General features: G+C 43.9%; 1 protein-coding gene across 2 annotated transcripts in view; it reads left to right on the top strand.

The window, feature by feature from the left end:
• Window positions 1-13,670, top strand: part of bbs9 (Bardet-Biedl syndrome 9) — a 187,687-nt gene that overhangs the window by 9,871 nt on the left and 164,146 nt on the right. For both annotated transcript variants that reach the window (XM_055904882.1, XM_055904881.1), the window contains exon 5: window positions 9,732-9,845. In XM_055904882.1, the coding sequence (XP_055760857.1) occupies window positions 9,732-9,845 (114 nt within the window). The remainder of the gene's footprint in view (window positions 1-9,731; window positions 9,846-13,670) is intronic.

Genomic DNA, 13,670 nt, shown 5'->3' with positions numbered 1-13,670 from the left:
CTAGTTAGCAGGCCGAATGGTTTGCTAGCGAAGCCAATTTTGCTGGGTTCATCGACATTTGAATGTCATTCTCTTTAAAATATATACAGTATATATTTTATACAGCCAAAATCTGGCTGTTTTACCATCTGTGTTGCTGTTTTACCTCTCTGAACCACCCATCCCGGATCCGGGATCATTGTCATCAGAAACGCTGACTAGCATAGCCTAGCATAGCGCCACAGGTAAATAATATCATGAAATCACAAGTCCAATACAGCAAATGAAAGATAAACATCTTGTGAATCCAGCCAACATGTCCGATTTAAAAAAATAAATAAATAAATAAAATAATGTTTTACAGCGAAAACACAACATATATTTATGTTAGCTCACCACCATATCCAAAAAAACACAGCCATTTTTTCACAGCAAAGATAGCTTTCACAAAACCCACAAATAGAGATAAAATTAATCACTAACCTTTGAACATCCTCATCAGATGACACTCATATGACATCATGTTATACAATACATTTATGTTTTGTTCGATAATGTGCATATTTATAGCCACAAATCGTGGTTTTACATTGGCGCCATGTTCAGAAATGGCTCCAAAATAGCCAGAATAATTACAGAGAGCAACGTGAAATACAGAAATACTCATCATAAAACTTTGATGAAAGATACATGTTTTACATATAATTAAAGATACACTGGTTATTAATGCAACCGCTGGGTTAGATAAAAAAAATTACTTTAGTAAAAAGCATCCCATGCAATAATCTGAGACGGCACTCAGCCATTCTCCGCCATGTTGGAGTCAACAGAAATACTAAATTACATCATAAATATTCCCTTACCTTTGATCTTTCATCCGAATGCAGTGCCAGGAATCCTAGTTCCACAATAAATCGTTGTTTTGTTTTATAATGTCCATTACTTCTGTCGAATTAGCAACTTTGGCTAGCATGTGTCCATACAAATTTACGCTAATGAACGAAAACTTCAAAAAGTGATATTACAAATCGAATAAACTCAGTTGAGAATCAATCTTCAGGATGTTTTTCTCAGATATATCCAATAACGTCCCAAACAGAGCATTTCTTCATGTCTATATGACTCAATGCAAACAAGGACATCCCATGCCCAGAGTGCGTGGCCAAGAACTGGCAATCTGCCTCACCAGTCACTCCAAAAGCTCTTGTTCAGCCCCACATCATACTAGACGCTTCATTCCACGTTCTACTGCCTGTTGACATCTAGTGGAAGGCGTATGAAGTGCATACAGATCCATAAATATAGGAGAATTGAATAGGCAATGACTTTCACAGCGACCCATTTCAGAATTTTCACTTCCTGTTTGGATGTTTGCCTGCCATATGAGTTCTGTTTTACTCACAGATATAATTCAAACAGTTTTAGAAACTTCAGAGTGTTTTCTATCCAATAGTAATAATAATATGCATATCATATGATCTAGGACAGAGTATGAGGCCTTTCAATTTGGGCACCAATTCATCCAAAAGTGAAAAATGTCGCTGTTTTTTTTTCTTCCCCAAATCGGTTTTCTCTACACTTCCAGATACGTCTTCCCATATGTTGATCTTAGGTGGTGACTTTAACTGTTGGTTAGACCCACATTTGGATTGATCCTCCATTAAACCTACCACCTTATCAACCTCAGCTAGAGTTATCCGACCCTTTGTCTGAATTCGCCGTTTCAGGTCCTTGGAGAATGTTTAATCCAGCTGGAAAAGCATACTCTTTTTTTCCCCCTCATCAGTTCACCACACTTTTATGCGCATAGACTACTTCCTTGTAGATGACAGGTTCCTCCATTTCATATCTTTATTTTCATGTAATCCAATTGTTGTGTCTGACCACGCCCCTGTTACTATGGAAGTAGCCTTTCAGAATGTTGACGATCTGAGACCGCCTTGGTGGCTAAATACTCAACTGCTCAGCAATGAACACTTTGTCAATTTTGTTTTGAGTCAAATCGACTTTTTCATGATTACAAATAGAACCCCGAACATCTCTGCGTCTACTCTCTGGGAAACTTTGAAAGCTTATATCAGAGGTGAAATTATTTCCTACACCGCACATGAGAACAAACTGAAAAGGGATAGGCTATCTATGTTAACACGTTGTATTGCTCAATTAGATGGCATTTATGCCGTTTCACCATCCCCGGATATTTATAAGGAACGTTTAACTTTGCAAGAAGAATTTGACACATTATTAACAGACCAGATTACTGAACTGCTTGTCAAGTCTAGGAGCACTTACTATGAACAAGGCGATAAAGCCAGTAACTGATTAGCTCACAAGTTACGTCAACTATCATCATCATTTCAGATTCCTAAAATTCGTACATCATCTGGGTTATCATTAGATCCTAGGGGGATCAATGATGAGTTCAAGAGATTTTACCGTCTCTATATACTTCTGAAAGTAAAGCGGATACAATGGAATTTGATGATTTCTTCGACTCACTTGCTGTGCCTTCTGTCAGCTGGGGTTTGGTTAAAAAATTAGAGCAGCCGATCACTGTTGAAGAATTGTCTAATGCTGTCAAATCCCTTCAATCTGGGAGAAGCTCAGGGCCTGACGGCTACTCGGCAGAGTTTTATAAAACGTTTATCTCCAAAATAGCCTCTATTCTAATTTAAATGTACAATGGAGCATTTGTAAATGGTTCTCTCTCACAGACTCTAACTCAGGCAACCATTTGTCTTATTCTTAAAAAAAACAAAGACCCTCTTGACATACCGTCCAATTAGCCTGCTAAATGTTGACTATAAAATTCTAGCCAAACTTCTGGCAACGCGTCTGGAAACAGTCCTCCCATCAATTATCTCACCGGATCAAAAAGGATTTATTAAAAATCGACACTCATTCTTCAATCTTCGACGATTACTTAATACACTGCTCAAAAAAATAAAGGGAACACTAAAATAACACATCCTAGATCTGAATGAATGAAATATTCTTATTAAATACTTTTTTTCTTTACATAGTTGAATGTGCTGACAACAAAATCACACAAATTATCAATGGAAATCAAATTTATCAACCCATGGAGGTCTGGATTTGGAGTCACACTCAAAATTAAAGTGGAAAACCACACTACAGGCTGATCCAACTTTGATGTAATGTCCTTAACACAAGTCAAAATGAGGCTCAGTAGTGTGTGTGGCCTCCACGTGCCTGTATGACCTCCCTACAACGCCTGGGCATGCTCCTGATGAGGTGGCGGATGGTCTCCTGAGGGATCTCCTCCCAGACCTGGACTAAAGCATCCGCCATCTCCTGGACAGTCTGTGGTGCAACGTGGCTTTGGTGGATGAAGCGAGACATGATGTCCCAGATGTGCTCAATTGGATTCAGGTCTGGGGAACGGGCGGGCCAGTCCATAGCATCAATGTTTTCCTCTTGCAGGAACTGCTGACACACTCCAGCCACATGAGGTCTAGCATTGTCTTGCATTAGGAGGAACCCAGGGCCAACCGCACCAGCATATGGTCTCACAAGAGGTCTGAGGATCTCATCTCGGTACCTAATGGCAGTCAGGCTACCTCTGGCGAGCACATGGAGGGCTGTGCGGCCCCCCCAAAGAAATGCCACCCCACACCATGAATGACCCACCGCCAAACCGGTCATGCTGGAGGATGTTGCAGGCAGCAGGACGTTCCCCACGGCATCTCCAGACTCTGTCACGTCTGTCAGATGTGCTCAGTGTGAACCTGCTTTCATCTGTGAAGAGCACAGGGCCCCAGTGGCGAATTTGCCAATCTTGGTGTTCTCTGGCAAATGCCAAACGTCCTGCACGGTGTTGGGCTGTAAGCACAACCCCCACCTGTGGACGTCGGGCCCTCATAACACCCTCATGGAGTCTGTTTCTGACCGTTTGAGCAGACACATGTACATTTGTGGCCTACTGGAGGTCATTTTGCAGGGCTCTGGCAGTGCTCCTCCTGCTCCTCCTTGCACAAAGGTGGAGGTAGCGGTCCTGCTGCTGGGTTGTTGCCCTCCTACAGCCTCCTCCACGTCTCCTGATGTACTGGCCTGTCTCCTGGTAGCGCCTCCATGCTCTGGACACTACGCTGACAGACATAGCAAACCTTCTTGCCACAGCTTGCATTGATGTGCCATCCTGGATGAGCTGCACTACCTGAGCCACTTGTGTGGGTTGTAGACTCCGTCTCATGCTACAACTAGAGTGAGAGCACCGCCAGCATTCAAAAGTGACCAAAACATCAGCCAGGAAGCATAGGAACTGAGAAGTGGTCTGTGGTCACCACCTGCAGAACCACTCCTTTATTGGGGGTGTCTTGCTAATTGCCTATAATTTCCACCTGTTGTCTATTCCATTTGCACAATAGCATGTGAAATTTATTGTCAATCAGTGTTGCTTCCTAAGTGGACAGTTTGATTTCACAGAAGTGTGATTGACTTGGAGTTACATTGTGTTTAAGTGTTCCCTTTTATTTTTTTGAGCAGTGTATTATATATTATCCTTCTGTCGTCAATACCTCTGAAGCCATTATATCCCTGGATGCAGAGAAAGCGTTTGATCAGGTGGAATGTAAATACCTTTTTTACACTCTAAATAAATGTGGCTTTGGCTCCAAATTCATGGCTTGGATAAGACTTCTGTACTCATCCCCCTCAAGCCTCTGTCAGGACTAATAACACTCAATCAAACTGCTTCCCTTTGCAACGATCGACACGCCAGGGTTGCCCTTTATGTCCCTTACTGTTTGCCCTCGCCATAGAACCACTTGCTATAACACTTCGCTCCAACCCCCTCATCAAATGTATAGTCAGTGACGGACACGAACACAAACTGTCTTTATATGCAGATGATTTATTATTATACACATCCAACCTTTCTGTCTCTGTTCCTGCTGCCCTTGCCAGTAAAAGCAAATTAATGCCGCAAAAATGGCCGGAAAAAAGATTCCACTCTACATAACTTGCCATTTAAAATTGCTCACAATAGTTTTATTTATGTCGGGGTACATGTCACAATCAGATTTGAAAACCTTTTTCAAGCAAACTTTGCTCCTCTTTTAACCCGTACTAAGGATGATTTGGAACGCTGGTCTTTGCTACAACTCTCCTTAGTCGCAATAATTAATTATATTAAAATGAATACTCTGCCTAAATTCTTCTCTATCAGTGCCTTCCGATTTCTTCCCAATACATTTTTCAAAAAGTTCGACGGCCTAATACTACCCTTTTATATGGGACAAAAAGCCCCCCCAGGATGCGAAAACAGCTTTTGCAGAGGCCCAAACCAGATGGCGGTCTAGCTCTACTGGATTTCAGAATCTATTGTTGGGCCACTAACCTTAGGATCATTCACTACTGGTTGCAGAGCAGAGAGATATTCCCACTCCCGATTTGGCTAGAGATGGAGGCTGCCTCGTCTATACCGGCATCATTGTCTTACAAAGCTCACTCCTCCGTTACAGGCCCTTACTCATTCTTCACCAAAAATATGTGTCAAAACAACATTGAAGATCTGGAATCAATTTAGGCGCCACTTTGGGTTTCAAACCACCTCTTCTTTGGCTCCGGTAGCCTCACTCATCTTTTCCCCCATCTATTGTTGATGGTGCTTTCTCAACATGGTCTAGTCTCGGTATTAATAGATTCAGAGTTCTGTATATTAATACATTTAGTACATTTGAACAATTATCAGCTAAATTTGGTCTCCCCAGACATCATTTTTTTAGGTTCTTACAAGTCCGGAGTTACATCCGCAGCATAGAGCCAGGATTCCCCACCCTTCCTGGTGAAACCCAGTTCGACACATTTCTTGTCCCACTTCCTACTCTGAAAGGCACCGTGTCAATAATCTATAGTCAAATTTGCTCACTACAAACCACCTCATTAAACAATATTAAATCCTCATGGGAGGAGGAACTGGGTGAGGAAATATCTGATGAACTATGGGAAGGGGCACTCAAAAGGGTACACAGCTCTTCTATTTGCGCTCGACACGGCCTCATTCAATGCAAACTCATTCATAGGGCCCACTGGACCAAAGCAAGATTATCCAAAATTTACAAGGATGTGAACCCTAATTGTGTACGACGTAATCAGTCTCCTGCTAATCATGTACACATGTTTTGGTGTTGCCCATCTCTTGTTGGTTTCTGGAAAGACATCTTTAACACACTCTCAGAATTAAGCGGCACACAGATAGAGCCAGACCCTTTTATTGCACTATTTGGGGTTTCCTTACCCACAATACAATTGACCAAAATGAATAAGGATGTAATTGCCTTTGTCACTTTGTTAGCGAGACGATTAATTTTACTTAGATGGAAATCCTCTGCAGCCCCTTCTCATGCTCTGTGGATTAAATCTGCTTTGAATTGCATAAAGTTGGAAAAAATTAAACACAGTCAATGGGTCTGTAGACATTCTATTCAATGTGTGCTCCCTTCTTTTCTTATGTTAAATGAATACATTTCCCTGCAGTTCCAGAGTGATGTATATTTATATATTGGTGATGTAAGAGGCCAGGTATGTGTATACACGACATCTCAGATGTTAAGGACGGTATTATCTGTACTTGCTGACCCATAACAACTGTATCAAAAAATATATATATTTTTCCTTATTTTATTATTTTTTGTTGTATTTTTTTCATATATCAAATTTATTTATATAGCCCTTCGTACATCAGCTAATATCTCGAAGTGCCGTACAAAAACCCAGCCTAAAACCCCAAACAGCAAGCAATGCAGGTGTAGAAGCACGGTGGCTAGGAAAAACTCCCTAGAAAGGCCAAAACCTAGGAAGAAACCTAGAGTTGAACCAGGCTATGAGGGGTGGCCAGTCCTCTTCTGGCTGTGCCGGGTGGAGATTATAACAGAACATGGCCAAGATGTTCATAAATGACCAGCATGGTCAAATAATAATAATCACAGTAGTTGTCGAGGGTGCAGCAAGTCAGCACCTCAGGAGTAAATGTCAGTTGGCTTTTCATAGCCGATCATTAAGAGTATCTCTACCGCTCCTGCGGTCTCTGGAGAGTTGAAAACAGCAGGTCTAGGACAGGTAGCACGTCCGGTGAACAGGTCAGGGTTCCATAGCCGCAGGCAGAACAGTTGAAACTGGAGCAGCAGCACGGCCAGATGGACTGGGGACAGCAAGGAGTCATCATGCCAGGTAGTCCTGAGGCATGGTCCTAGGCCTCAGGTCCTCCGAGAGCGATACCCCCGGACAGGGCCAAACAGGAAGGATATAACCCCACCTACATTGCCAAAGCACAGCCCCCACATCACTAGAGGGATATCTCCAACCACCAATTTACCATCCTGAGACAAGGCCGAGTATAGCCCACAAAGATCTCCGCCACGGCACAACCTAAGGGGGGGCGCCAACCCAGACAGGAAGATCAGATCAGTGACTCAACCCACTCAAGTGACGCACCCCTCCTAGGGACGGCATGAAAGAGCACCAGTAAGCCAGTGACTCAGCCCCTGAAATAGGGTTAGAGGCAGAGGATCCCAGTGGAGAAAGGGGAACCGGCCAGGCAGAGACAGCAAGGGCGGTTCGTTGCTCCAGAGCCTTTCCGTTCACCTTCACACTCCTGGGCCAGACTACACTCAATCATAGGACCTACTGAAGAGATGAGTCTTCAGTAAAGACTTTAAGGTTGAGACCGAGTCTGCGTCTCTCACATGGGTAGGCAGACCATTCCATAAAAATGGAGATCTATAGGAGAAAGCCCTGCCTCCAGCTGTTTGCTTAGAAATTCTAGGGACAATTAGGAGGCCTGCGTCTTGTGACTGTAGCATACGTGTAGGTAGGTACGGCAGGACCAACTCGGAAAGATAGGTAGGAGCAAGCCCATGTAATGCTTTGTAGGTTAGCTGTATTCCTGTATTGTTGTCTTTGATGTGTTGTTTTATACTACTACCAAATAGCTTACAAGTGCAATTATTTTTAAATGCTGCTATTGAAAATTCAATAAACAAAGTATAAAAATAAGGCGGCGGGATCAGACGGATTACCAGGACGCGTACTCAGAACATGGCGTGTGTCTTTCACTGTCATTTTCAACCTTTCCCTGACCCAGTGTGTAATACCTACATGTTTCAAGCAGACCACCATAGTCCCTGTGCCCAAGAATAATCTGTCTAAATGACTATGGCCCCGTAGCAATCACATCTGTAACCATGAAATGCTTGGAAAGGTCATGGCTCACGTCAACACCATCCTCCCAGACACCGTGGGCCCACTCCAATTCGCATACCGCCCCAATAGATGACGCAATCTCTATTGCACTCCACACTGCCCTATCCCACCTGGACAACAGGAACACCAATGTGAGAATGCTGTTCATTGACTACAGCTCAGTGTTCAACACCATAGTGCCCCCCAAGCTCATCACTACGCTCAGGACCCTGGGACTGAACAACTCCCTCTGCAACTGGATCCTGGACTTTCTGATTTGCCGCCACCAGCTGGTGAGGATAGGCAACAACACATCCGCCACGCTTACCCTCAACATAGGGCCCTTCAGGGGTGTGTGCTTAGTCCCCTCCTGTACTCCCATTCACCCACAACTGCATGGCCACGCACAACTCCAACCCCACCGACATGACGGTGGTAGGCCTGATCACCGATGGAGATGAGACCACCTATAGAGAGGTCAGTGACCTGCCAGGACAACAACCTCTCCCTCAAAGTCAACAAGACAAAGGAGTTGATCTTGGACTACTGGACACAGAGGGTTGAGCACGCCCACTTCCACATTGATGGGACTGTAGTGGAGCGTGTCGAGAGCATTAATTTCCTCGGTGTCCACAGGAATTAACATGGTCCAGACACACCAACACAGTCGTGAAGAAGGCATGACAACGCCTCTTCCCATCAGGAGGTTGAAAATATTTTGCACGGGCCCTCAGATCCTCAAAGTTCTAGGCTACCTGAAACGTTTGACCCAAGTTAAACAATTTTAAAGGCAATGCTACTAAATACTAATTGTGTGTATGTAAGCTTCTGACCCACTGGGAATGTGATGAAAGAAATAAATCATCCTCAAAAAGTTCTATAGCTACACCATTGAGAGCATCTTGACTGGCTGCATCACCGCTTGGTATGGCAACTGCTTGGCATCCAACCGTAAGGGTAGTGAGTACGGCACCTACCGCACTGCAAACGGTACCGATGCACCAAGTCTGGAACCAACAGGACCCTGAACAGCTTCAAACCCCCCAAGCCATAACACTACTAAATAGTTTGTGTAGCTATTTGTTTAACTATCTGCATGACCCTCTTTGAAGTAACTATTTTGACTCCTCACACATGCTACTCGTTATTATTTATCGTGTTGCCTTCCCCGACCTATGTACATATCTACCTCAAATAACTCGTACCTCTGCACATCGTCTCGGTACTGGTACTCTGTGTACTGTATAAAGCTAAATTATCGTTACTCATTGTGTTCTTTTTTTCTATATTTTTCTCTCTGCTTTGTTGGGAAGGGCCCGTGAGTAAGCATTTCAATGTTAGTCTACACCTATTGTTTATGAAGCATGTGTCAAATAAGATTTGATTGGTTTTTGATACTATGTCAGTTTGCTCCCGTTCTTCTAGTTCTCTCTCTGCAGATTTAACCATAGGACATAGCAATGATATGTGACAATAAATATTAATATGGGTGGTCTCTCTCTCTCTCTCTCTCCCTCCCCCTACTGTCTGTCTCTCGGTCTCTACCGTAGGTACTGCTGGTAATGTGGAGCATGGGGTTCAGTACCAGCTCAAGCGGGTCTATGAGCACAACCTCCAGAGGACCGCCTGCAACATGACCTATGGAACCTTCGGAGGGGTCACAGGTAACACATCACAGCACCCCCATGAGCAGCTCAAACACTTCACATGTAACAGATTGACAGTGTAGTCACTAACCACACACACACACACTTTTTTCATTTTTGGGGGTTAATGGGGGCACAGTCCTTTCATTTCTAATGACCACAGAGCTAAAAGTGTAGAATATGATTCATTCTGTGTGGAGGGGAACCCTTGGCATTCTGGTGCAGGTTTATTTGGATGGTAGTGACTGGATCAGTGTGTGCATGGGTGTATGCATGCATGTGCACACATGTGGGTGTATTTGTATGTGCAGTAAGTTAAGTTGTGTGTGTCCTTTTTCAAGGTTGTGTCAGGTGAACCACAGAAGCTCTCTTTTAGCCTGCCATGAACACACTGCTGAAATCTGGACCAAGCTCCAGATGAGACAACAGGCAATTCATTAATGGGAGAGCACACTTATCCAAACACGTGCTCCCTGGAACACACACACACACACACACACACACACACACACACACACCTCAACAATATATCCCTTGTTCTATTATTGGCCTTCCCTTATCTAAAAGAGCTTCAGTTAAACACTGGTTTGTGTGTGCGCATGCACGTGTGTGAGGAGACTTGGAGCTGTGTTGGTTAATGTTATAGAGGAGATGTTTAGGATGGGAGTTGTTACTTTTCTTGGATGCTGCGGCGTCGAGAGCTTTCCCCTCCTTTTTTCCAAATACATATTTTTCCCTTGAGGGATGATTTCTTCCCCCCATCCTCTCTCCCTCTCTCTCCCCTGGCATTCTAACATTCCTCATTAACCCCTGAACTCTTCTTCACCTTCCTTTGTTTCATAGACTTCTAGAGCTTTATGGACTCCTTCATTAATGCCAGTTTCATGCACACACACACACACACTCTCTGCCATTCACTTCCTCACTCTGTTGCACTCTCTCTCACATCCTTTCTCTATTAGATCAAATTAATGCAGTTGCCATACCAGGCAGTGATGCAACCAGTCAGGATGCTCTCGATGGTGCAGCTGTAAAACTTTTTGAGGATCTGAGGACCCATGTCAAATCTTTTCGGTCTCCTGAGGGGGAATAGGATTTGTCGTGCCCTCTTCACGAGTGTCTTGGTATGCTTGGACCATGTTAGTTTGTTGGTGATGTGGACACCAAGGAAGTTGAAGCTCTCAACCTGCTCCATTACAGCCCTGTCGACGAGAATGGATGTGTGCACGGCCCTCTTTTTCTGTAGTCCACAATCATCTCCTTTGTCTTGATCAGGTTGAGGGAGAGGTTGTTGTCCTGGCACCACACAGCCAGGTCTCTGACCTCCTCCCTATAGGCTGTCTTGTCGGTGATCAGGCCTTCCACTGTTGTCATCGGCAAACTTAATGATGGTGTTGAAGTCGTGCCTACCCGTGCAGTCATGAGTGAACAGGGACTACAGGAAGGGACTGAGCACGCACCCCTGAGGGGCCCCCGAGTTGAGGATCAGCGTGGCGGATGTGTTGTTACCTACACTTACCACCTGGGGGCAGCCCGTCAGGAAGTGCAACTGAATCCTGGAGAGGGAGGTGTTTAGTCCCAAGGTCCTTAGCTTAGTGATGAGCTTTGAGGGCACTATGGTGTTGAATGCTGAGCTGTTGTCAATGAATTGCATTCTCACGTACATTTGAAATCGGAAGTTTTCATACACTTAGGTTGGAGTCATTAAAACTCGTTTTTCAACCACTCCACAAGTTTTTTGTTAACAAACTATAGTTTTGGCAAGTCGGTTAGGACATCTACTTTGTGCATGACACAAGTCATTTTTCCAACAATTGTTTACAGACAGACTTTTTCACTTAATTCACTGTATCACAATTCCAGTGGGTCAGAAGTTTACATGCACTAAGTTGACTGTTTCTTTAAACAGCTTGGAAAATTACACAAAATTATGTCTTGGCTTTAGAAGCTTCTGATAGGGGAATTGACATAATTTGAGTCAATTGGAGGTGGATGTATTTCAAGGCCTACCTTCAAACTCAGTGCCTCTTTGCTTGACATCATGGGAAAATCAAAAGTAATCAGCCAGGACCTCAGAAAAAAAATTGTAGACCTCCACAAGTCTGGTTCATCCTTGGGAGCAATTTCCAAACGCCTGAAGGTACCACGCTCATCTGTACAGACAATAGTACACAAGTGTAAACACCATGGGACCACACAGCCGTCATACCGTTCAGGAAGGAGATGCGTTCTCTCTCCTAGAGATGAACGTACTTTGGTGAAAAGTGCAAATCAATCCCAGAACAACAGCAAAGGACCTTGTGAAGGTGCTGGAGGAAACAGGTACAAAGTATCTATATCCACAGTAAAACGAGTCCTATATCGCTCAGCAAGGAAGAACCACTGCTTCAAAACTGACATAAAAAAGCCAGACTACGGTTTGCAACTGCACATGGGGACAAAGATCGTACTTTTCGGAGAAATGTCGTCTGGTCTGATGAAACAAAAATAGAACTGTTTGACCATAATGGCCATCATTATGTATTGAGGAAAAAGGGTGAGGCTTGCAAGCCGAAGAACACCATCCCAACCGTGAAGCACGGGGGTGGCTGCATCATGTTGTGGGGGTGCTTTGCTGCAGGAGGGGCTGGTGCACTTCACAAAATAGATGGCATCATGAGGTAGGAAAATTATGTGGACATATTGAAGCAACATCTCAATACATCAGTCAGGAAGTTAAAGCTTGGTCGCAAATGGGTCTTCCAAATGGACAATGACCCCAAGCATACTTCCAAAGTTGCTTAAGGACAACAAGGTCAAGGTATTGGAGTGGCCATCACAAAGCCCTGACCTCAATCCCATAGAATATATGTGGGCAGAACTGAAAAGCATGTTCAAGCAAGGAGGCCTACAAACCTGACTCAGTTACACCAGCTCTGAGGAGGAATGGGCCAAAATTCACCCAACTTATTGTGGGAAGCTCGTGGAAGGCTACCCAAAACGTTTGACCCAAGTTAAACAATTTAAAGGCAATGCTACCAAATACTAATTGAGTGTATGTAAACTTCTGACCCACTGGGAATGTGATGAAAGAAATAAAAGCTGAAATAAATCACTCTCTCTATTATTCTGACATTTCATATTCTTAAAATAAAGTGGTGATCCTAACTGACCTAAGACAGGGAATTTTTACAAGGATTAAATGTCAGGAATTATGAAAAACTGAGTTTAAATGTATTTGGTTAAGGTGTATGTAAACTTCCGACTTCAACTGTAGGTGTTCCTTTTGTCCAGGTGGGAAAGGGCAGTTTGGAGAGCAGTAGAGATTGCATCATCCGTGGATCTGTTGGTGCGATATGCAAATTAGGGAGGGTCTAGGGTTTCTGGGATAATAGTGTTGATGTGAACCATGGCCATCCTTTCAAAGCATTTCATGGCTACAGACATGAGCGCTATGGGTCGGTAGTCATTTTGGCAGGTTACCTTAGTGTTCTTGGGTACCGGGACTATGGTGGTCTGCTTAAAACATGTTGGTATTACAGACTCAGACAGGGAGTGGTTGAAAATGTCAGTGAAGACACTTGCCAGTTGGTCAGTGCATGCTCGGAGTACCCCGTCCTGGTTATCCGTCTGGCCCAGCGGCCTTGTGAATGTTGACATGTTTCAAGGTCTTACTCACATCGGCTGCGGAGAGCGTGATCACACAGTCGTCCAGAACAGCTAATGCTCTCATGCATGTTTCAGTGTTACTTGCCTCGAAGCGAGCAAGCTGTGCTTACCCTTTGTAATAGTTTGCAAGCCCTGCCACATCTAACGAGCGTCAGAGCCGGTGTAGTACGATTCGATTTTAGTCCTTGTTACGCA

This window comes from Salvelinus fontinalis, chromosome 38, assembly GCF_029448725.1.
Source record: "Salvelinus fontinalis isolate EN_2023a chromosome 38, ASM2944872v1, whole genome shotgun sequence".
Lineage (NCBI taxonomy): Eukaryota > Metazoa > Chordata > Actinopteri > Salmoniformes > Salmonidae > Salvelinus > Salvelinus fontinalis.
The sequence above is the reverse complement of the archived record's forward strand: the minus strand, read 5'-3'. Positions and strand labels throughout refer to the sequence as shown.